We start from the raw sequence: 25,826 nt of genomic DNA on the forward strand, positions 1-25,826 counted from the left end.
GTATTAAAATAACGAAAATATTTATTCTAATAAAAATGTTTGTTTAAATATCCTCCCTAGTAAGGTATTTCCTTTGGTTGGAGATTTGTTAATAATAAATGCTGTGTTCAAACAAGACATTTATTTAGAGCAAAATGCTTCAAAAATGTATGCCGGAATCCCTAAAAAAAATATCGCCGGAAAATATATCTCCGAAAAAAATATTTAATTATTCATATTCTTATGATTAATTATTAAATAATTATTATTAAATGCAATGCTTATTTATACTTTACCAAATGTACAGCAACACTCTTTCTTTACAAAAATACCATATTGAATAAATTATATTGTAAGCTAATGAGTAACAACATTGCTTTGTTTAATTAAGATACAATAACAAGCCGAACAAACTTTAAATTGGAAGTCAAACAACAAAAATCAGCGTTATATTTTCAAATTTTCACAATGTAATTTTCATTATATCTTATCTCATACATTTGCGCTTTTGCAGCTGAGGGTGATGGTTCGGTAATACCATCGAAATTAGTCCTGTGAAAATTTGAAAATATAACTCTGATTTTTGTTCTTTGACTTCCAAATTAATTGCTTTGTTTGTTATTAATATGTCTCATCTTTCCTATTTCAGATAAAGTTTACAAGTGTTTCTTGGACAGGAAAACAAGAATTTTTAATTTGAATCAATAAATTTATGTTACACTGAAAACAGTTTCAAGTTATAATTCCCTTTCTGAATATCTTGAATGCAAATAAAAAAGTAAAATGCAAATTTAATATTAATATTTTTACCCTTAAATAACATCCAAATGTTTCGTTTATTACTCTTAAAACTACGTAATAATGAAGGCAAAAAGAAATTCTTTAAAATAATTATTATTTGCATGCAGTTGAAGAATATAGGAAAATGCTGAAAGTTTTAAAGATTTTTAATTAATGACAAAAATACAAAAAATCGGGAACAATACGAAATATTTCAGCAATATCTCAGAAGGAATGAAAGTTGCACCAGATATTTGTCAGAATAGAAATTTAGTGATAGCAGTTTAATCAGTTTGCATTGAAATTCCTGTGATAATCAGTAACATACAGATTTAGGTTACTTAGGTTAAAAATGCGTAATAATTAAAAATTTAACCGGGTAAATTTTAAAACCAATTTATTTGAAAACTAACAGCTTCGCTGCCAGCCCTCGTCTGGCTTTTAAATGCACCGGAAAAATGGCTGAAGGAACACCAAACGTTAAATTTGAAAGCTGCGTAGAACTTTACTCTGCAGAACAACTTCATAAAAAAAGTTATTACGTATAACAAAATGACAATGAAATAATATATCCCTTAATACAAATATTAATACAATATCCCTTAATACAAATATTAATTATCCTAATAAATAAATTAACCAACTTCCCTTTGCAAAATCTTAAGAACTCAAATGGTATAAAGGAGGTTAAGAACTTTGTTTCCTGAAAAAAATCACTCAAAACTTTTCAGTATCTTAAAAATTATGAAATGACCTATAAATAACATAAAAGAATACAAATAACAAAAAATTCTGAAAAGCAAAGTATAATTAATGATATTTTATCTTATATTTTCAAGAGAAAAAAATTACAATGAGATAAGCTATATTCCTTAATACAAATATTAATTATCCTAATAACAAATTAACCAACCAATGTCGTTGAAGAAACAAAATCATGCAAAACTTTTCAATATCTTACAAACAGTGAAATAAGCAAAAAATAACATGAAAGCAACTCAAAAAACATAAAATTCCGCGCATAATTTTACTCTGCAGAACAACTTTACCAAAAAAAATCAATAAAATTGTATTATATATATATATATAAATGACATTGAAATATGCCAATCTCTTAAAAACAGCGACATAAGAAATACGATGAAAATTTGTTGCCAAACCCATATTTCTAAAAGAATGAAACTATTCAAAATGATGCGATTTCATCAAAAATCTATCAACAACAAGACAGGAAAATTGTTGCCAAAATCACATTTTTAAAGATGTGAGAAGTGTACTCAGAAGCTTCATTTAAAAAATTCTTTCAAAATACAAAATATTATCATTTTTCCAAAATTCTTTTTGTAAAAGCAGTCGCAAGGATAAAAGTTTAACGTGTCCAAAAATCAAAGAAAAATAAACTGTACATTTTTAAAAATAAACTTTTTTAGAAAAAATCACGTTGAAAAGGTGTTAAGCTCCCTTTGTTAAACAAATTCCTATTTAATCGATTTATTGAAACACGAAATTTATTTCAAGTTCATAAAATAGCTAAGTGCCTACGTTTCATGACGATGTGAAAATGGAGTCTGTAGAGGAAAATCTCGCTTTCCTATAGCCCATATTGTCTCAAAATGATGTGATTTTGTCACGAAACATAAAATTAAAAATAACTAATTCGAGTTTCAAAAAATTCGCTTCGAGGTGCACTGGCTCTTGTCTAGATGCACCTTGGTACCACATTTCTTAGCCGTGGGTCTATGAGCTTACGTGCAGCCCGAACGAAAGACACACACACACAGACTCTTTCTTTTATTATATGTAGAGAAGAGAAGAGATAAGATTGTTTAAGGGAAGGAAATTTAAGTTTTGCAGGTGTACACTGCGGCATTAACACGGTCATCACGGAGAGTCTAGTCTTTTTCAATTCTCTTGACAGCTCACATCTACGGAACAATATCTAGTAATCAATCTCATTTAGCGGAATCATTGAAGTATAATTCTGGGAGGGATGGGAAATAACGAAAAAACTGCTTGACAATTTTCAGAGGTTCAGGGTTATTTTAGCGACATTTTACGGGAAGTTCGGTCCAAAACTAGCGACAGTTTTAAAGGGATTCGAAGAAAATTACTCGACAGGTTAAGGGTTAAGAAAAATTGAAGTCATTCGACATTTAAGATGTCAACTAGGAGAAATCTATGACGCTCTTTTTGAAATATCCGAAGGTGAATGCTTTTCGAAAAAGCGTGCAACATGAAGCACGAAGTCTGTGTGCGAAAATCAAGAGTTATAAATTTATTTGTCCCTTGATACTTTGTCATGATTTTCTTAATAGAATTAATCCTGTCAGCAAATAATTGCAAGCAAAGGTTATGAGTGTTACACTAGCCTTAACGGCAGTAAGTAAGATAAAAACATTCATTGAAGAATGTAGAAGTGACATCAATTACAAAAGTAATCTCGAGAAAGCCAAAGAACTTTGTGAAGAGGGTGATGGTGAGCCAAAGTTTTTAAAACTGTTGGAAAAGTACGACGAAAGAGAAAGAAATGTCACTTCGATTACGAACATTCTGACGAATCCCCTTAATCTCCAGAATAGAAATTTAGGTCAACTGTCTCTTTTGGAATTTCGGATATTGCTTGGGCATCATTAAATGAAAGATTTGATGCAATGAAAAATCACTGAGATAATTTTAGATTCCTGGGAAATTTATCAGAAATCAATAATGCAAATTTGAAAATAAAATGCAGTAAATTAGAAAAATTGTTGCAGTGTGGTGACGATAAAGATATTAATGCATGAAGAAATAGTAGCTTCGAAAGACATTTTTACAGCCAGTATGAATGACACATTCGATATTCTGAACTTAACTGTGTCAAATAATTTGTGCTTCCTGAACTTGAAGATGATATTGGTGTGGTGGTGTGGTGTATTTAAATATGGCAAAGCACACTAGGGCTATCTGCCTAAGGGATGGGATGCCTTTCGTGGAGGACTTTCTAAGGGAAACTGGCTCATATACACGTTACACATGGGGAAAACCACGAAAACGCCCATGCAGCCAGCCCGTTCGCGGGATTCGAACCTCGGACCGAACTACCTGTGTTCAGCGACTTTTCCGCTCGGCCGCTGGTGGACTGAAGATGATATTGAGAATACTACCTAGCATTCCTATTAGTGTTCCTAGTAGCAAAAGATCATTCTCCAAATTAAAATTGATCTAGACATGTTTACGGTGAAGTATATCGCAAGAAAGACTCATTGCCACTGAAAATGAAATCTGTCAAGAGATAAGATGCAAAAGAAATTATAGAAAAATTTGTAAATATGAAATGCAGAAAAGTAAATTATTCTCGATAAATTGTTAAAAAAAATCAACAAATGCTTTCTTTAAAACATCCTTCTCCTATACAAAAATTTTAAAAAAGTCGGAGGGGGGCAGGACTTCCGCTATTTTGTGGGCGGGTGCCGGGTAACTTTACGCCGGCGCTGAACTTAGCATTTAAGCTAAGTTCTTATTTAGTAAAATTAATTTATTCCTCATTTTCTACATTTTAGACCAAAAGTGCTGGTCTCTGTATGCCGAAGTGGGGTAGAGGCTGTACGCTGTGAGAAATAAAGGGTTAAGTTAACCCTTCTTATATGCGTTGTATCTTCTTCCCACACACGAGCATAGTTTGAGTAAGCTCTCTGTTCCTACTCAGGACTCCAGTAATGTTTCCCAAGACAATTAGAAGAAATAGAAATCTGACAACATTTACTCATTACACATTCATGGTGAATTAAACTTGATTCCCATTTGGCTGTCCACAATGTGTGGTAAAATACGGGAGTGCTATATGCTAAATTAAACAAACGCTCCACCTGAACACACATCAACTTGTTAGCACATTTAAACCTTCTTAGACACACACTAAATTTACCTCTTAATTCTCCATGAGCTAATAAATATTTAAATTAACTATAGTGTAGGGAGCCCTAAAACATCATACGCCTACAATACAAAATTTTCCTCACGTTCGGGCTGAAACACATGCAAGCTTTCGCTTGAAAACGCATGATCTGACTTGACTAATTTTTTGTTTCTGCCCTTTCAAGATTTTCTTTTGAATACATTAACTTTTAAATACATTTGAATTTAACAAATATTCTCTATTCGTAAAAAGCAAATTCAAAGTTAATGAAATGCTTTTCGCGCTAACGTACCAGTGTGAATGCAGCTGTATTTCATTTTCTCTACTAGTTGGGAGAGTTCTCAAGTTCGTCTTCAAAAATTTAATATTTGAATATTAGTAATGACTTGAATTAGTGTTTATGAAAACCCACAAGGTAAGAAAATAATTCAGAATTTCTTTGCCCTCTGCTTTTTTTTAAGTAGGCCGAGAAATTGTTTGAGTATATACATTTCATTTGTGGCAACTTGCTTTCGACCTATTCCTAGCAGAAGTGACCTTCGTTTAAATTCGAATAACATACAGTTATCAATGAATCCAAGTTTCAGTCTTCGTTAATAGCATCACCTATCAATATTTTATCTTTGTCCTTGATACTGTTTGCCTCAAATATAGTAGAGACTTTCTGATTTTGATCGTATCTGTTTACTAATTTACTTTTCTAGCTTTCAAAAATTTTTGTAGCAGACAGCGTTCACTATGGCTAAATCACTTCAAAGTGTCAAATGTGCGACAGCTCCTTTTGAGGGGCAAAAACCGGGTACGAGTGGACTCCGGAAAAAAGTCAAAGTTTTTAAACAAGAAAATTACACTGAAAATTTTGTTCAAAGCATTCTCTCAGCAATGGATGACAAATTGAAGGGTTCTTACTTGGCAGTAGGCGGTGATGGAAGGTATTATGTTAAAGAAGCTGTGCTGAAAATTATAAAAATTTGTGCTGCTAATAAGGTTAATATTACATTTTAAACTTTTTCCATCAAATTATGTTACTGTAGAATTAGTTTTGTGATTTCCCCCATTATTCTTTCTAAAAAAAAAAAAAAAAAACTATTAATACCCAAAATAATTAGACTATTCGCAAGAAAATAAATTAGTTATGTTATTATCTGAAGATGGTTTAGATAATTTTGTATTATATGATAATGCAGTCTGAGTTTATAAGACTTAATTGTAATAATTGAAATTCTGTGTCATAGGTTAAAAAGCTAGTTGTTGCTCAAAATGGAATAATGTCTACGCCAGCTGTATCATGTTTAATCAGAAAAAAAGGCTGTGATGGTGGAATTATTTTAACAGCTAGTCATAATCCTGGTGGTGAAAATGAAGACTTTGGTATCAAATTCAATATTTCAAACGGAGGTATGATTTTAAAGATAATGTGTAGTGGCACAAAAACACTTATTTGTATTCAGAAGCAATTCTCACGAAAGCTTGAAATTTTTTTTTGCCAGAAATTTTTAATATAATTGCATGAAATAGGAAATTAAAAGTTTGATAGTTGAATATGGTATTTGTATATTAGATCCAGTCGGAAGTGTTTCATTGATCATTCATGTATATTCAAAAACAATACTTATCAAAACCTGATATCTTTTCTTTCCTGAAATTTTTACTTTCTTGTACGAAGTAATTTCCCTAATGCATTGTAAAAGAGATTTTTGTTTCGTGAATTCTGTACATAAATATGTATGTATGTTTATATTTCACACAGCTCAAAAACAATTAGTCATAAAATGTTGAAATTTTGTATATGGGACTGCGGCTAATCTTTGAAATATGGTAACAGGTAGTTTGGCGACATTTTGGTAAGGCGATAAAGGTTACTAGCTAGGACTTTAGCAATAATCTGAGAAGTACACAGTTCGAATCGCAGATTACTTTGTCTCAGAGAAATGAGAGATCATGAGACGTGTAATGTGACATTTTCCGGAAAATTCCAATTGGGATTTTAGCTAATAAGCACTTAGAAACAATTTCTGCGCTAAAGTGCAGAATCGCCCACTTATTTGTTTGGTGCTTTTTACAAGAGTAAGAGGAATTGGATTTTTGTCAATTTTCTTTGACTAAGTGAAAATAAGTCGATGTGTACATGGATAAAGTCAAGAGTGTGCACAATGCCATTTTTGTGCAATTCTGGGATGGTTTATTAAGTGAAAATAGGTCGACGTGTACATGGATACTGTGTACATGCAATTCTTAAAAACGTGGTAAGCAGTAGGCGATTCTACACTTTCTCCCAATTTCGCACCCAATCTTCGTCACGATTAAGCACTTTTGTTCCATAAAAGTTATAGCATAAGCGTAATTCGGCTAGCAGATTGTTGAAAAAGATATTGAGTAAAAAACAAAATGGCGTTCAAAAAAAAAAAAAAAAAAGAAAAAAAAAAAAAAAAAAGAAGAAGAAGAAAACTAGCTGGTTGCTGTAGCAGGGTTGGTCGCCAAAAAATCGCCAAGTTACCATAATCCGAAGATTCACCGGGACTGCTATAACAGCTATCTTAGATAATTTTTTATTTAATTGATAAGTTATGTAAAAACAATATTTACAAATCATTTAAATAATTTAGATTTAAAATTTTGCCAAAGTACACAGTGGTTTATATATTTCTGTAAGTGTTTATATTCTAATATGATAAATGTCACAGCTCAGAACTATAATCTGGGGATATGTCCAAAATTAAAATTTAATGAAGGAATTACTATTTCTGCCTTAATATTTCTATGTATTTCTCTCTATATGTAATGTATATTAACTTTTCATATAAGTTGTTTATTTAAAAATCAAGATTGATTGCATATTTCCATCACTTTCTCAACTATTCCCTTACAAATAAATTTTGAATGCTGTGAAGTGAACTGCACAAAAATTGAAAATTTCCAATATTCTATGCAAACATTTCTGCATACATTTCTTCCATTCTGTTTTCTTGAAAGAGGTAATGCATGTATTAATGGATTTTGTTTGGTCTGCATGCAGCAGTATCACAGCTACAAAGAAGAATGTAATCATTTGTTCATGCACATTATGCTGCGATATCACAAAATTTGCAATGTGTCTGTATTGATAAAAATAATGCTACATAGTAGAAAGTTCGTCAAATAAGTTCCGAATAGGAAACGTCGCAACGCACAATGAACTGGAAGTTGATTTGTCAGCACTATCCTCATCTTCAGGGCAGATGTTTTTATTTTATTTGGCTTATAATTCCTTACTAAATGTAGTATTTCATCTCGATGTACTCCTTCTTGAATATGATTTTAATCAATTTCCTCGTGATTATAAATATCATGAATACACATCAAATAGTTTTCTAGTTACAATTTTCTAATTTCGACTATGCGTAATGTATGCTTTACGCATGCACGCGTTGAAAGGAATGTTTAATAAAGTAAAAAAATAAATATTAAGCTTTTTTGTAAAATTTGATACCCTTTAGATCATAATTGCTCTTTATTTCATAAATTATGGTTTTATATTTTTAATTGTATAATTTCTGCGTGGCATCTTACCAGATTTGAATTGATGATCTATAATTCGGAAAAACCCCTAATCCGGAATCGCCGAAGTCCCGACGAGTCCGGATTACGGACTTTGTACTGTATTACTTTTTCATAATCTGAAGCTTGTAAATGTATGAGAAATGTATATTTATAAATTTCATATTGATCTAAAACAATTATTTATGCTTATTACAGGACCAGCTCCAGATGGAGTAACGAACAGAATATATGAGATCTCGACCACTATTAAGGAATATTTAATCTGTCCAGATCTTGAATGTGATATATCCAAAATAGGTGTAAATGATTATTTAGTCGATGGAGATCCATTCAGAGTTGAAGTGATTGATTCTGTGGATGACTATTTAGGATTAATGAAAGAAATATTTGATTTTCCTCTTATAAAACAGTATTTGGCTGGAGGATTTAAAATTCTTATTGACTGCATGCATGGAGGTAAGTAATTTAAATATAGTAAAAATGATCTCATTCATGTAAATATTTTTGATAGATAATTAAAATTTCACTTTAAGTATGGCTGCCTTGTGCTTTGATTTCAATATCTGTTTGTTGATAATTTAGATAGAATAATTTTAAATTATTAGGTTTCTGTATGCAATTTTAGCTGTCATTTATGCAGATTTTAAGTTTTCTTAAACTGTATCATTTATCTGCTTATTACAATCCATAACTGAAATTGAATAAATATATAATTATTAACATTTTTGAATAAAATTTTTTTATTAATATGTAATTTTATATATCTATATTTTATATAACTACTGGTGCATCAAATAAGGAATGCATGAATAGTTCCCCTCAGTAGTTCTTTCATAATATTCAGAGGCATATTAACATGACTGTTGGTTCTTTATATAAACAGACTTATGAAATATGAATTAAAAAAATGGCTACCCTCTGAGTTACTTACGTATTATCCTGTCGACCATGAGGCTTGGCTACCATTTAACCATGAAAGTTGCCAGAGATCCTATCAAAGTTGTGCCAGTTATTTCTGTGTAGTTCTGAAGGAACAGAATTAATTTATTTATCTAATAAGCAAATAGTATTCAACCTGTTTCGTTTTTGTGTTTCGTAATAAGGCTTTCGTCGATTTCTACTATGTTTTAGCTCCCCTAATTTTGTTCAGTGTGAGGATAAATTCTTCACAGGTAATTATTTCACTATTGTTTTATTATGCACTGAATATGGATGACTGTTTTGTTAACCATATTGTGTCCTTTAATCCATGTTTTTTTTTTATTATTATTTTTATTTATTTATTTATTTTTTTATTGTAAGATTTTATAACTTTAAAACTAATACACTGCTTGTTATTTTGTAGAAGGCAGGTCTCACATTTTAATAATTTTCTGTTTCAAAAATGGAAGAAGAAACACAGCAATAACAGTTAATTTATATCCTTGTTTATAGAAACAAAAGGTAGCATGTCGAGAATCAGTTAGGTCTATATCAAACAAAAGCGAACGTGTCATGGTTGTGTTTGTTACATCCCACTTATCCATAACTAGCAATGAATCATTCTGTTTGGCAATAGTTTTGTGGTCAGCAGAATAATGCACAAGTACCCCCAATTATATTTAATTTATAACAGTTGAGTAACATTTATTTCTTGACATTTCATGAATACAGTAAAATATTTATTCTTTTAAAATTTAATTTACTACAGTCAAAAGTCGTTAATCCGGACTCGTCGGGACTTCGGCGATTCCGGATTATAGATCATCAGTTTAAATCTGGTAAGATGGCATGCAGAAATTATAAAATTAAAAATATGAAACCGTAATTTATGAAATAAATAACAATTATGATCTAAGGGGTATCAAAATTTACAAAAAGAAAAAGCTTAATATTTATTTGTTTGTGTTATTAAACATTTCTTTCAATGTAAGTGGTTTAAGTTACTTCGTTTCATGTGATAATACTTTCTCTTTAATTCTATTAAACAGACATAATTTCTTATTTAGTTACAAAGTTCTGCTGTTCAAGTTCTATAATTGCTCTGTCGAGAATACCGACTAATTTGTCAATCGAAATTTTTTCGTTTTCAATAACCTCTGTGTCACTTTCTTCACTATCGGAAGCAAATTATAATGACGAGGAACTTGATTTAAATCATATCAAAGACGGAGTACATCGAGATGAAATACTACATTTAGTAAGGAATTATAAGCCAAATAAAAAAAAAACATCTGCCCTGAAGATAGTGCTGACAGATCAACTTCCAATTCATTGCACGCCGCGTCGTTTCCCTTCCCCAACAGAGCAGCGTGAAATTGATAACATATTTCGGAATGATTAGGTAATTAAAGGATATGCCTTTATTCATTTTTTGCAGCAATTCCACTTTCTGTTTAATGGACTTTGAAACATACTTTCGCTTTGTAGATCCTTTACATATTAGTAAATATATATCGGAAATTCTATTTGACATAATCAAAAGTTCAAGCTTGCTTTTATAAAATTGCTCTAACAGTCTGTAAAAAATAATAAGCTGGATCCAATTCGAAGATTAAGGAACAACGCAATCTGCAACATTAACTGAATTAGATAATTTTAGCTTAACTTATACCGTCCGTTATACATTAAATGCGCATGCGTAAACATATTATGCGCATGCACACGCATATTCGCAGCAGTCAAGGGCTTATGCATGCACGCAACGCATGCGCAGAAAATTTGTAGCTTTGAGGTCCGGATTATAGATCATTCCGCATTATGGGTGTCCGAATAAACGACTTTTGACTGTATTACAGTGGGGCTTATGTTGATTATATGTTTTCTTATATGTTTTGTAGTTCTTTATTTCCAATTTTACTGGGTCGACTGGCAAAATTCAAATAGCATTTTCCATGTCTCAAAAGCATGACTTTTCAGTTAGTTTCAGTTAATTTTCTCTTCTCATAACTGAAATTACTTCCTTTCATCAGATTGAGTACTGATAAAGACTACATTCTTTTATTGTTAAATTTGTTTGTATTGTTATTTAGAAATCTGTTGTTACTTTTATTTTTAAGTCTGTGCATCTCCAACAAGCCCTGAAAACTGTGTTTGTATTGTATTGTATTTTTCCTTATAATAACATGTGCATAAATATATATGCTTATAATATGGAATGTATGTATTAGAAAATTCAGTATTAGAGAAATTGATGCTTTATTAATTGTAATTATACTTGTTCTGTGAAAAATTCAGGTCAAAGATTTTCTTTATAAATGCTTGACGTTTCACTTCGTGTAAATGTAAAGTTTTGGATGATTACTTTGATGGCACTTATTTTTTAAAAATTTCACTAAAATGGTCTATAGATCATAGGGATGCATGACAAGCAATAAATATGGAAAGTTTCAATTAAAATTTTATTTATGCTATTAACATTTTCAGATGCATTTTTAATACTATTCTAAAACAGAACTTATTGGGAATTTTGCTCATGTTTTAAAGAAATATTGTGCTTCATTAATTCAGTTTTATATATTCTCAGTTCATATTTACATAACGTAAATAGGTTTTGGTACTATTCGGTTTCGAGGGCCGTAAGAAAATTGCAGCGAAAATGTATGCGCAAAAGCACCAAATATAGCAAACTCACCCATTTAACAGTGCGCCAAATCTAGCGTACGTGCTGATTTCAGATGCGTAAGTTTATATAGTTCTATATTTCTTAAGACGCCATTGAAATACTAGTTTAATTTTTAAATCCTTTTTTGGTATCCTATGGATTTAACAATTTGGGAATTGCCCATGACGAAAATTCGGCAATAGAATTTTGGGTAAAGTGCAGAATCACTTACTGCTTGATGCGTTTTTAAGAATTGCACATACTCGGTATCCATGTCCACATCGAACTATTTTCACTTTAAAAAAAAAATCCTAGAATTGTACAAAAATGGCACTGCGCACACCTTTGACTTTATCTATGTATACATCGACCTATTTTCACTGAAAAAGTAAAAGAAAATTGACAAAAATCCAATTGTTTTTACCCTTGTAAAAAGCGGCAAACAAATAAGTGAGTGATTCTGCACTTTACCGAGAATATTTTCAAAGAAAAGGTATCATTCATTATAGAAAATTACGTTTGAACAACCAACAAGATGAAATTATGCTTTAGCGATAAACCTGTAGCGAAACAGCGATGCAGGCATCCATTCAGTTATGTTTAGCAATTTTTATATAAATTATAATTATGATCTGAAATACTTATTTACTCTTATGCTTCCATTCAGTCGTGTTTAGCCTTTTTCATATAAATTATAATAATAAAAATGTATTATATGAAATTAACCTTTCACCTAAATTAAAACATCAATCTTAAATAGTTATTTACTATTATACTTCCTTTCTTGCCACAGTTATTAGGGTTGCCACAATTATTTTTGGCAGCATTGGCATCAACAATAGTTTGGCGATTTTTTACGGCCCTTGAAACCGAATAGTACCTAGGTTTTTTTTTTTTTTCATATCTGTTTTCATTCTTTGTAACCAATTCTGAAGCATGAGTATGTGGAGTGAGCGGGGCACAAACCATTGGTTTTTCTCACATACAGTCCATTATGCCTTTGAGCCATAACTACTGAATACTGATTATTCTCAGAAACTTCGTGTAAGTGTTTTGGGTAAAGTGCAGAATCACTTACTTCTTGACGCGTTTTTAAGAATTGCACATACTCGGTATCCATGTCCACATCGACCTATTTTCACTTAAAAAAAAAAAATAAAATAAATAAATCCTAGAATTGTACAAAAATGGCACTGCGCACACCCTTGACTTTATCTATGTACACATCGACCTATTTTCACTTAAAAAGTAAAAGAAAATTGACAAAAATCCAATTGTTTTTACCCTTGTAAAAAGCGGCAAACAAATAAGTGAGTGATTCTGCACTTTACCGAGAATATTTTCAAAGAAAAGGTATCATTCATTATAGAAAATTACGTTTGAACAACCAACGAGATGAAATTATGCTTTAGCGATAAGTCTGTAGCGAAACAGCAATGCAGGCATCCATTCAGTTATGTTTAGCAATTTTTATATAAATTATAATAATGATCTGAAATACTTATTTACTCTTATGCTTCCATTCAGTCGTGTTTAGCCTTTTTCATATAAATTATAATAATAAAAATGTATTATATGAAATTAACCTTTCACCAAAATTATAACATCAATCTTAAATAGTTATTTACTATTATACTTCCTTTCTTGCCACAATTATTAGGGTTGCCGCAATTATTTTTGGCAGCATTGGCATCAACAATAGTTTGGCGATTTTTTACGGCCCTCGAAACCGAATAGTAACTAGGTTTTTTTTTTTTCATATCTGTTTTCATTCTTTGTAACCAATTCTGAAACATGAGTATGTGGAGTGAGCGGGACACAAACCATTGGTTTTTCTCACATACAGTCCATTGTGCCTTTGAGCCATAACTACTGATCATTCTCAGAAACTTTGTGTAAGTGTAAAACATACATACAGAAACAACAATACAGACTGGGATTCCAAAGTGTGTTCATTGAGCACCATATTGTTAGGAGTCGAATTTGCGTAGTTCTGGAATTAATATGTGTGCAGAACTGCAATTTTATATTCAACTGTATTTAATTAATATAAATAATTACAGTATTGGGCTCTGGTTGCAACAGTAACTGAGTGAGTAAGTTTTTTCTCATTATGTGTTACTTGTGATGACCAGGGTATGTGCATTTTAAGATGTACTAAAAACAATAAAAAGTGGTGCAAAAGAATGATGGAGCAGTAGAAAATTTGCAAAATTGCATAAGCATAAATTTTAGTAGCAATGGTTTGTCAAAAGTAGCAAATTTACAAAAAAAATTGGACCCTTTGGCAACATTGTTTTCACTATTGGAATGTGTATAAACCACGGGCGGCTAAAACCCGCCGGGAACTGAAGAAATTCAACCAATCAGAATAAGCTACCGCCGGAGGCTGCTTTTGGCGACCAATTTTTATGCCAGCAATCGAAGGGTTTGTTTTGGATTTATTTTCCGCTCATATTCCTCTTTTGATTACGTCTTTTTCGCATCAATTTATAATAGTTTTCTAACTTTTATTGCTGTAAAAGACAATGTAGTGAATACGGAAAATTCGGTGGATTATATCACGTGAAATGTATAATAAAATTTCTAGCCTGTTCCCGCAAAAAAAGGTGTACGGTGTTGTATCGCAAAAGTTTTATGCTAAATTGGACATTTCACTTTATTTTGTGGCACTGAAAATTACAGAAAGAATTTATTTTTTGATCATCAAGAAAAAAATGCACATAAAAAAGGCTTATTAATTTGGCCTGTGCAGAAGAAGTGTTGCTTTTTTCTTTCTTTATATACTATATATATAAGTATTTATTAGGTACTTAAATTTAGCCAACAAAGCCACATGCAGAACATATATATATATACATTAGAAGATTCCTAAATAATAATAAACAATTTGATTGAACTTTTTTTAAAATGCCTTACGTTTTTGTGTGATATTTGATTTTTAAGAAATGTAGCACGTTGAATAAATTGATAGTAAAAATCTCAAATGTACTGTATTTTTGAAAAGGTTAATATGAAATTTTATTAAAGTGTTTTGTTTATCTAATAAAATCTGGAATTCTTTCCCAGTTTCAAAAGAAGGATGTGTGAAAGATTAATGCATGTAACAAATAGATTTTTAGAAAAATTGTCATTAGCATAACATGAAGAGTGTAAAATGGGACGATCTTTATAATGTAATATAATGCAGTTGATAATCATCTGAAAAAGAGCCCATGAATGGTAAGACTTCTGAACACTGATAGTTAGGTTTATATCCTAACTATATATTTGGACACCTTTTGCTTAGTTTATCTGGTCTGATGATCTGTATAAAATGGTAAATGAAAAACAAAGTATTTGTACCCAATATTAAGTCTGATCTGCAAACAAGATTACTGTGGCTGCGGAAAGCGACATGCCAGTGAAATATATGTCATGTAGATATTACACAAAATACATCAGCTAGAGTACTCTTATCAAGCAGTATGGGGACAGGTACCATATAACCAAATATGTACATATCAAACATTTGTAATTATGTATTTTAAAGTTATAGGCTTCCAATACAATTAGAATTTATATTTCTGTAATACTTATGAGTCTTCTCTGAAACATACTTATTTTGCTTAAATCTACTTCCAAAGTACTTTATTTTGATACAACCCATGGTTTAGAAAAATTAATGTTTCTGACATTCAAGAGCAGATAAAAGTATGTCATACTTAACTGACAAAACATATAAAATTAAAGTAAGGCAAAAATAGCAGCTTAACATAAAATCTTGTGTCAGTTTTAAGAAATAACTGACGTAGGTCCCTCTTCTTCAATAAAAATGAAAAAAGGTTTTTATTCCTGGCCTTTTGAAGAACACATATAACACTCAAAATTAATAAGAATTATATAAATTCTGCATCATTCTAAGCTTTCTTGATTTATTTTAATCTTGAAATTCATGACCTGACAAATTTTGTGACAACTATATATTTTTGAGAACCTGGAACCACAGGTGGATTTGTTCGAACAACATTCCAAGTTCTTCGATTACATGCTCGAAATGACTCTGCATGAAAAATTTACAAATTAAATTCGTCAAAAGCTTTAGAAAGTGAAATCTAATGCACTCAGTAAATTTGTTTTTTCTGTGTGAGGAAATCAGCTTTTTCATTACCATCAGTTCTACAATGGAAATGAGCCTGCTTGGCAATTAGTCTGAGTTGAAAGTGTCTTGAAATTTCTAAAGATGTCTGCAAATATAGCTTTGATATATATACAAGTGAAATCTATTTAGCCTATTCTTAGTATCAGTAATATTAGGTATTTGCAACATTAAATGGGGTACAAAAAGTCCATTATGATATCTTCAGTGATGAAATGTACGAAGTTTGCACGCGTCCTTTGCTCAATTTGTCTTTTGTTCTTTTTGTTTGCTTATTACTTATTCCAGGGAAAAACGTCTTGCATGTTGTAACCGTACTTTAACATACGTTAAATTTTACATTAAAACATGAAATATAAATAAATTATTTTAGGATTTCCATCGAGATGGTTTTAACATGAAAACTGCATAATGGAATTCCTAATAGTGTAAAGGAAGGTATAGTTATTATGAAGACTATTAGTATTAATAGAGGTGAAGCTAAGCAGGCTTTAAGCTTAACGAAAAGTGTTTCCATAATAAGACCTTCTTTGACTCACATGAAGTTTTAGATTTAAAAACAATGCTAAATGGGGAAACCTTTAGCAGAATAGAAACTTTTTGAAAAATCTCTGCTGGTTCTTAAAACCTTACAAATGATCAACTGATGTGAGAAGAAAAGTGAGGGGCAACTTCTGGCACAAATTGTGCACATCATGAAATTTATTTGCTATTTTATGTAATTTCCATGATATTTCTTATTTAATTTTTTTTTTCATGCACAGTTACTATTTGTTTTCCGTTTTTGTAAAAATTAAACATAATTTGGTATTTTGAATTTTATAAAATAAAGTGTGTGCTCTTTGTTAATATTTTAATAGCTCATCACTAGATATTTTAATCAAAATTTTATCTAGGTTGATAAATTACAATTTAATATACATTGCTCAAAATATCAGAGTATGTAGCATAATATGAATATTTTTTAATAAATTTTTAAACTCTGTAAATTTTCTTTTTTAATACTATATTTTAAAATATTTTTTGTGCATGGATCATATGGATAATCACAAAATATAACTTGAAGTTCAAAATTTCAAGTGTTTGTTTTCTATGTATAAGTAAGTTGTTTTTATCAATTTAACACTTCATCAGTCATTTCTTAACATATTAAATATAGCATTGGTCCCTAGGAACCAATCTTAAACCAAGCAAAATAGAATTGTTATTTAACATGTTAGATATTAGGAAGATATAACATTAATGTAAACCATTGTAAAACAATAAATGATTATTACTAATTATTGTAACTAAATGCACACTTATACTCAGATACCACCCATTTGTCTTAAAGCCGTTTTTTGACTCTTATACAACACTGGTATAATAAACTGAATGATGTTAATTTATTAAATCTGCTTGGAGAATAACAATTATAAACAGAGTCCTTTGTGTGCAGTTATTCTGCTACTAGGAACAATTATTCCAGATGGAAAAAAAAAAAAAAAAAAAATGAAGTTCCCCAATCAGTTTGAATATAAAGAATAAATTATGATATATCATGTAATGATAACTTCATCCGAAGATTCTGGAGCAGACTACAGTGAGAAACTTTCTATAAAATGGTCACAAAATTTTCACACTGAGAAAAATTATTACTATCTTCCATAATTAGTATTCATCATTAGACTTAGACTTAGACTCTATAACTGACCGAGCTATTGCGAAGAACAATGTTGCCGGTTCCAAAATTAAAGCCCAAGGGCGCTTGACATAATTAAATCCAGACGTGGCAGTCGAGTGGATAAGACTAAGAAGCACTAATAGTTTGAACACTGGTGGACAGGCTAGTTGCATGGGATATTTCTCTTGTGCCGCATGAACAGAAGTCATATTCTTTTAAACATATACTTCATGAAAGTCTTCTACCCTTAAGAAGATACTGTTTTCCTGCTTTGCAATAATGAATTAAATAAATTACTACCATTGATACAGAACTTTTTTTAAAAAAGAAAGAAAACACTTATACAATCTCTTACCAATTGAAATATTTTTATGCGTGCTCTAATATGTGTAATACAGAATTGTGAAAATTCACCACAATTCCACAATCAGAAATGATAGCAAATTATAGGAACATAGGCAGCAGATGTGTAGACTACAATATACAATTTGTTGCTCTTTACAAAATAAAAATTAGAGGCATCCAATGGTGATAGCTGTTGTTGGAATATTTTATTTATACAGAAAAAGAAAATGCTTTGGATTTCAAGAAAACTTATACAGAATTTCTGCTAGGGATTAATATATGACATCTGAAATCATAAGCAAGTGGAATTAAAATTGCAGCTTAAAGACTGTGTGATTTCCTAAAATATAATTACAAACCTAATGAAGGTGATAAATTACTGCATATTATTCAGAAATCATCTTATTATCACCTTCATTATACTAATGAAGGTGATAAATTACTGCATATTATTCAGAAAAGTCTTGGCAATGAAAGAAAATAATGTACATAGTAATGCATACAGTGTAATATAAAGTGTAAAATACCCCACAGATTCATCATGAATAAAAATTACTTGATTGTGCTAATGTTCCAAGACTTTAAAAATTACATCTTTATTTTTACATAACACAATGAAATGAAACAGAATTATTTCCATGGAGAATAATGCATAAACAAGTTTCATGTTAATTTTTTCAATTATTTTTCTTCTTTTGGGAGTTACTGGGTTACCTGATTATTGGTCACTGGCTTACTTGGGTTATTTTATGAGTTATTCCACATCAGCATTTTAATATACAGATTCTCTGAATAATCATTGTATTTTCTATATTTCAGTAGGAGCTTTTGTTAATGTGATTTTTGCCTACGGAAAAATATACAAAAGAGAAATTTCTAAAACTTTTAAAAGTAGTTTTAATAATAATAAAAAAAAAAAAAAAGAAAAGAAAAAAAAGAAAAGAAGACACATTCTTAAAATATTTTTCTTTGTTGAATTTCACGATGTTTAGAGTACATGAAATAATATAAACCTAGATATCACCAAGCATTTTTCAAATACACAAAGAGCCCAGAAATTTCACAGTAAGTAATTTTTATCAATTATTATTTTTACCCTTTATTTAAAAGTAAAGAAAAGTTATTGGGTATCGAGTTAGCAAATTGAGTGGAATAAAAAGTTGTATTTGTTTTCGAAATTGAGATTTACATACTTCACTTATCGCTTCTACAGTAAATTAAATATTAAATCATATCAGGGCAACACGAAATAACCAAAACAAATGAACTACTTCTACCCAAGAAATACGAACAAGTTACCATAACATTAACAACTGCTTTCTTGTATAACAGTTTTGCACAAAAATTGCGTTTGGCGATCGGAAAATGACGCCAAAAGTTCCTGGCGCAACGGTTGTCTCTGATTGGTTGAATTTCTCCAGTTCCCGGCGGGTTTTAGCCGCCCGTGTATAAACCTAAGTACATATCTGTGTACAGATGGCATATATTGTTGCTCACATGCTCAGTTGGCAGGGTTCGTACGGTCCTTAAGAGTTCTTAAGCTTTTTGGAATCGATTTTTGGTCCTTAAAAGTCCTTAATTTTGTTCAAAATCGGCAGAAGGTCGTTAATTTTAATCATCAGAAATGTCTGTTTTAAAACTGCCATTTTGAGTGTGAATTATCATTTTGGAGGAATATATTTGGCGATTCACTGACATATATGGTTATCTTTTGAATGGGTTCATGGGTTATAATTTGTTCCTATTTCTAATATAAATGTTGGGGTAACAATAACATAACAATAGGGCGCTTCCTTCTTATGAAAAGAAGGAAAGGAGTTTAGGCAAAATTGCCCATTACTCTTCCGCCATTTGATCATTTAAATCAAGGGATTTAAATGGTAACTCCCGTAAAAGGTGAATAATAAATAGATAAGATCTCAAACTGACACCAAATCTATAGTATCAGCAAAAGATCCCATCTCTAAGTTCAAGGTGTCGGCTGGATCGTAAAAACTTCCCTATTGGATGGAAAACCGATTCAATCCCTCCCAAACCACCAAACGCAAATTCTTGACCAAACAAGAGTGCGGTGGAGAGTCAAATAAATAAATAAATAAATAAGGAGGGCAGAGGTGCATTCTCAAGCCAAATGGCCAGGTAGTGTATAAAGATTTGATATCATTATATTCCAAAACACAGCTATGAGAGGGAAATCCCTGCATAGTTTCTTTTCAAAAGAAAAGAACTCATAGGGCGTCTCAATGCTTGTTTCTTGTGGTTCCATATTCACCTTACCTGTAGGTGTTTAGTATACATCAGAAACCCTATTATGCCAGAGAGCCCTTTGTATAAAAGGGCTTGATCAAAGGTAATATAGGGAAACCCAAGGAATTTGTTTCTAGGGACAGAGAACACCGGACATCGTCCCAGAAAGTGAAAAGGTGTTTCCTCTTCTTCTCCACAAGCTGGGCAGAGAGGAGATTCGACAAGACTACATTTGTGGAGATGCTTAGCTAGATAAGCATGTCCAGTAACAATTTGAATTACCTGGCGTAAGTTAGTTCTACTGAGGTGTATGAGTTTACCTGAAAAGTTAAGTGTACTGAGCACCAATTTAGAATGAGCACAGTCTGGAAGTTTAGACCATATATCATCATGTTTGTTCTTTATCCAGCTTCTTACTTCTTTTTTAACCGTTTGATATGAAACTGGGTAAAATGGTTCTGGGCCAGACATGGGTAGTTGGGAAGCATCTTTAGCTACTTTATCAGCTAGTTCATTTCCAGCAAAATCACAATGACCTGGGACCTAGACTAAACTAATGGTATTATGGGCCTGAGCCAGAGAATTGAGATCTTGAGTACAGTTCAAAACACAGTTTTGTAACTTGACACGATTAGCCAGGGCAAGGATGGCTGATTGGCTGTCAGAGAGAATATATACATACTTATCAACTGTATTTTTAGCTAAGAGCTCCCTGGCGACCATATTGATCGCCAGAACCTCGGCTTGGAAAACAGTTGTAAATTTACCAAGGTATAGATGAAATCTAATGAAATCTTCTTCAGATCCCTTGGTCCTTATAATAGCTCCAGCTCCAGTGAAGTTGGATTTTAATCCATCTGTGTAACATTCAATTGAGCCTGTTGGAATTAGGTCAATTAGAGATTCTATCTCATTCCTTTTTGGTATATGAGTTGAGAATAGTTTATCTGGAACTATTGTTTTAGTAATTGCATCTTTCGGCATATAGATTATAGGGATCTCATTGCCCAAGTCCAGACATATGTCAATGTGGCTTTTCAGGTGGCTTTTATGACCAAAACCTGTCCTTTGGCACCATGTGCCATTTTTATTCAATCTATACATGGCTTTAATTGCTTCTCCGCTCAAGAATAATTTCAAGGGTGGAATTTTCAGTAAAAATTCTAATGCAGCAGTAGGGGTACTATTTAAAGCCTCACTAATGCTTAGGCAAGCAAGTCTTTGCACCTTTTGTAAAATGTTTAAATACGTGCTTTTGTTAATAACATTAATCCAGACCACGCATCCGTAAGAAAGCATTGGCTGGACAATGGCAGTATAAATCCATAGAGTAGATTTTGGGTTAAGGCCCCATTGTTTACCAACGATTCGCCTACAAAGTACTAGAACATTTGTGGCCGTTTGTGCCTTTTCTTTTATATGGGTGATCCATTAAGTTTACTATCCAGGTAACATCCTAGGTATTTAACGCATTCCTTACGCCTAATAATCTGGTGACCCAGATATAAATCTGCCAGTTTCCATTTCCTTCTCCACGTGAAAACTATGACCTCAGATTTTTCAGCAGAGAAAGAAAGGCCATTTGTATCACCCCAGTGTGAAACTTTATTTAAGATCTGCTGAGCTTGATTATGTAGGGTTCCGATATCGAAACCCTGTAATAACACAATAAGGTCATCTGCATAAGCCTGTGACATGCCAGGTTCCTCCCGTAGAAGTACTAAGAGTGAGTCGAAAACCAGGTTCCACAGGAACGGAGAAAGAATACCACCCTGCGGACACCCTTTAGTAATATCTCTCTTTACTTCATAGTCAGCGAGACTAACACAGATATTCCTGTTTTTAATCATGAAGATGACCCATCTAGTTATCATAGGGTGAATATGACTTCCAGTAAGGGCCTTATGTATTTTCTCGAAACCGATGTTATCAAAGGCTCCTACAATATCCAGTAGAATCCCAATGGCAAAGTGTCCGTCTATAATTGTCTTTTCTATTCTCCACACGAGTTGGTGTAAGGCCGACTCAGTGGAGAAGCCAGGCCTAAAACCGTGTTGGTCTAAGCCAAAGGTATGTTTCAGATTATTATCTGACTGGAGGTGCCAGAAAATCAATCGCTCCAACAGCTTAAGCTGGAAGGATGTTAGTGTGATCATTCTAAAAGAGTTTGGTTTCTCATATGTATCTTTTCCTGGTTTAGGAAGAAACACACCTCGTGAAGTTCTCCAAACCTTAGGAACATATCCTAAAATCAAACTGGACCTGAATATGTCCACGAGAATGTGACCAAAAATATCCCAGCCTTTCTGAAGCAGAATTGGGTAAATGCCATCGTTCCCTGGAGATTTAAAGGGAAGAAATACATCAAGGGCTGCTTTAGCCTTTTCAAAATTCACAATTGTCTTAGCAAAATCCAGATCTAATGGATTATGAAGTAGTTCCTATGGATTTTCCTGGGGGTCAGAGGTGACACTTCTGTCCCCTAGATGAAAATTCAACATGGTCGAAAGTGTATCCAAAGGGTTTATAGTATAACTGCCATCAGGTCGCATAACCGATGAGAGTTGAGACTCCTGAGATCTTTTAAGAATCTTATGTACTCTGGCAGTCTCATGGTAGGACAGAATATCTGTGCAGAACGATCTCCATGAGTTGTATTTAGTTTTCCTCATTTCACTTTTAAATTTCCTTTGTAGAATTTTGAAGTTAGACCAGTTAACTTCAGATTTATTTCTGACAGCTTTCCTGTGTGCTCTCCGAACCTCTAGGCGGAGGCTTTCAAGCTCCTTGGTCCACCAAACTCTCTTGCTAGGAGAGTACTTCCTTCGTTTGAGAGGGCATGATGCATGATAAGATTCAATAATGATATTTGTCAAGTTGTTTGCTTGAATATCAAGCTCCTCGACTGTACAATTATTGTCTAAATCCTGAAGGTTAATGACATTAGAAATCAGGAAATCCTTATAAAGGTCCCAATTTGTGTTTTTAATGTTTCTGAAATATTCAGCTGGAATTTCATCTCTAATAGAAAATTGTATAAGGCGATGGTCAGAAAGTGAGGGATTGTCACTTACATGCCAATTCTCAATAAGGTTATAAATATCAGAAGAAGTTAATGTGAGGTCAATGACTTCTTCTCTTCTGTTAACAAAGGTGGGGCGATTTCCCCTATTTACCCAAGTTAGGTTGGTATTCATTATAAATTCCATGAGTTTTTCTCCTCTAGGATTAGTATCAGAACTGCCCCATGACAGGTGGTGAACGTTAACATCACCACCAATAACCATAGGAATATTGTTTATTTCACAGAAGCTCACAAGATCTATAAATTCTTGCGGAATGTTAAGGTCATAAGCCATGTAAACCGAGCAAAAACAAATGTTTCCTCTCAGTGAACTGTTTATGTCCTTAATTACAATAGCAGTTAAGTCCTCTGATGTAAATTGGGATAATTTCATAGCCTTTATATTTTTAGAAATGTAAATGCTAGTTCTAGGTCTTTTATCAGGTCCCTCTGTCGAAAAGAATTGCACGTTCATGGGCCTACCAAGGATTTTACCCTTGTACACCCAAGGTTCTTGAATTAAGGCAACAAAAGTGTCTTGCTTACCTAATTGAGCAGCTAAATTGTATGAAGCTGCTCTGCTATGTTGCAGGTTTAACTGACTAACCTTAACCATTAAAATAGGTTAAATGAAAGAAAAGAACTTACCCTGAAGGATTTTAGGAGAGACTTAGTTAAAAGCCGCATCCTTAGCATACTACTTCAAAGGAAGTAGTGACAAGGGAGACCTATTCAGATGTCTTCTCCAGAGCCTCCAAAGAAAGCTCTGGTTCCGACTCCTTTTCGGTCTCCCTTTCTTCCGTCAACTGTTTCTTTGGAGGATCCCTGGGCGAAGGAATTGATTTCTCCTGTTGCCTTGGTTCCTTCAACTGTACACAGCCACGGGCACCACATAAAAGTTTGAAATTCTGGGCCTCCAGATAATCCATAAGTTCATGTTCTACTCCCAGCACCAAGGTATTACCTCCGTCTCCAGGGATAACTGCCTTGATGGCGATCTTCTTAACATCAAGGCCCTTGTTACAGGCATCAAGGAGCTTGATGTTATCTTTTGGTGACCTGTTTCCAGGAAACCAAGCGAAAAACCTCTTCATGGGGGGTCTGTCTCTGGGAGCCATGGCATGATAACCTGGATGGTTTTCTTCAGGGCCGGGTAGATCATTAATTAAAGTCTTCAAGACGTCCACAGTCTCCTGGTCCTCACATGCAATGTTGAGGCCATTCGGCTGCAGGACTGTCTTGTGGACCCTGCAGGTGGTGATAGAGCCATCTATAATTCGGTCATGAATTATAGAGGTGATGAAATCTGAATCCACCGATGTTATGTCTCTGGAATCATCCTTGCAGACGATTCGCAGAGTGATTGCCTTTCTTGCAGCTTGACTATATAGCCGTCGTTTCTTGAGGGCCATTTCCGGGGTGTCACCAGCAATGCGTTCTCTCTTACAAGACTCTTCATTGCTTGGATGGTTCTTCCTCACCGGTTTGGAGGTTGCTCCAGAGGTCCCAGCTTTATCTGTTTTCTCTTTCGCTCCCTTCTCCCCAGAGATCGAGATCCCTTCCATGGCCCTCTCCAGTCGTTTTCCCTCTTTCTGGCGTTGCCTTTTTTCTCTTCTTTTATTTACAACCTCCATCATTGGTGACTGGTCATCCGCTTGCGCATCTGGCACAGTACTTCTGACAGAGGAGTCAGTATCCATCCCCACTGGGTTCAAGGCGTCCGTGTCCGAAGGCACATTCACCCTTTCACCAGCGGTTCTGGTTTCTGTAGTCCTAAAGAGAAGAGCGTCCGCACCCGAGGGTACATTCACTCCCTCAGAAGGAATTACAGTGGTTATAGTGGGGATTTCAGAAGATGCGTTTTTATCTAATTTTGTATTGCAAGCATCCATTTTGGTATAAGATTGAAGGAAGGGGGAGAAAAATTCCTTCCAATTTTCTAAGAGCCAGTTTGGAGGGGCTAGCCCCAGATGCAGCAGCCAGTAGTGACCTCGGAAGAGCCCCCCCGCTCTGCCATGCAGGACCCCACCCAGGCACCACCTGGAACTACAAGGCAGGCGAGATTATACACCAGCTGATAGAGCAGCCAGGACATGCTGGTTAGGCTGCCCCGGGCTCCTGTACTATCTGGCGGCCTGAGACGCAAAACTCAGCTTTTCTCCTGTATCCTCTACATGGCTGCTTCCTCCAAGACCCCTCCTCTCCATATCAAAGGTCCTCGGGATTTCAAATCCTCCCCACAATCACCGGTTTTCCCAGGGAAGAGCGGTCCGTTGGGTCGTCATAAGATTACTCATCATCAGACCGAACCTCATCCCACTGAACCCAGTATGCCACAGGACTTTGTGACAGTTACCCATTTAGCACCACCCAGGGGGCACGTGTGACAAATGTTGGGGTACTGGAGTTTTTAAGCAAGAAGTGAAACATAAGCATTTCGGAATTCATTTTTTCTCTGAAGAGCTCTTAAACAACTTTTTTGGCTTTATTAAACGCTTCTGAATTTGGCGACTTATCAACATTTTGGTGATTTTAAGATCAGTTTCTATAAAAAGTTTTTAATTCCGAGATCTGGGAATTTTTCAACAATTG

At 33.3% G+C, this 25,826-nt stretch overlaps 1 protein-coding gene across 4 annotated transcripts in view; it reads left to right on the top strand.

Moving 5' to 3' along the window:
* Window positions 1–5,171: 5,171 nt before the first annotated feature.
* Window positions 5,172–25,826, top strand: part of Pgm1 (phosphoglucose mutase 1) — a 119,190-nt gene continuing 98,535 nt past the window's right edge. For 2 of the 4 annotated variants that reach the window (XM_085823667.1, XM_085823668.1), the window contains exons 1-3: window positions 5,172–5,641; window positions 5,890–6,052; window positions 8,390–8,650. In XM_085823667.1, the coding sequence (XP_085679793.1) occupies window positions 5,393–5,641; window positions 5,890–6,052; window positions 8,390–8,650 (673 nt within the window). In that variant the 5' untranslated portion in view covers window positions 5,172–5,392. The remainder of the gene's footprint in view (window positions 5,642–5,889; window positions 6,053–8,389; window positions 8,651–25,826) is intronic. The other 2 variants (XM_085823666.1, XM_085823669.1) reach the window with 2 other exon arrangements.

This window comes from Stegodyphus dumicola, chromosome 9 (genome assembly GCF_044657685.1).
Source record: "Stegodyphus dumicola isolate Sdum_Otavi_A_Nest chromosome 9, ASM4465768v1".
Taxonomy (NCBI): domain Eukaryota; kingdom Metazoa; phylum Arthropoda; class Arachnida; order Araneae; family Eresidae; genus Stegodyphus; species Stegodyphus dumicola.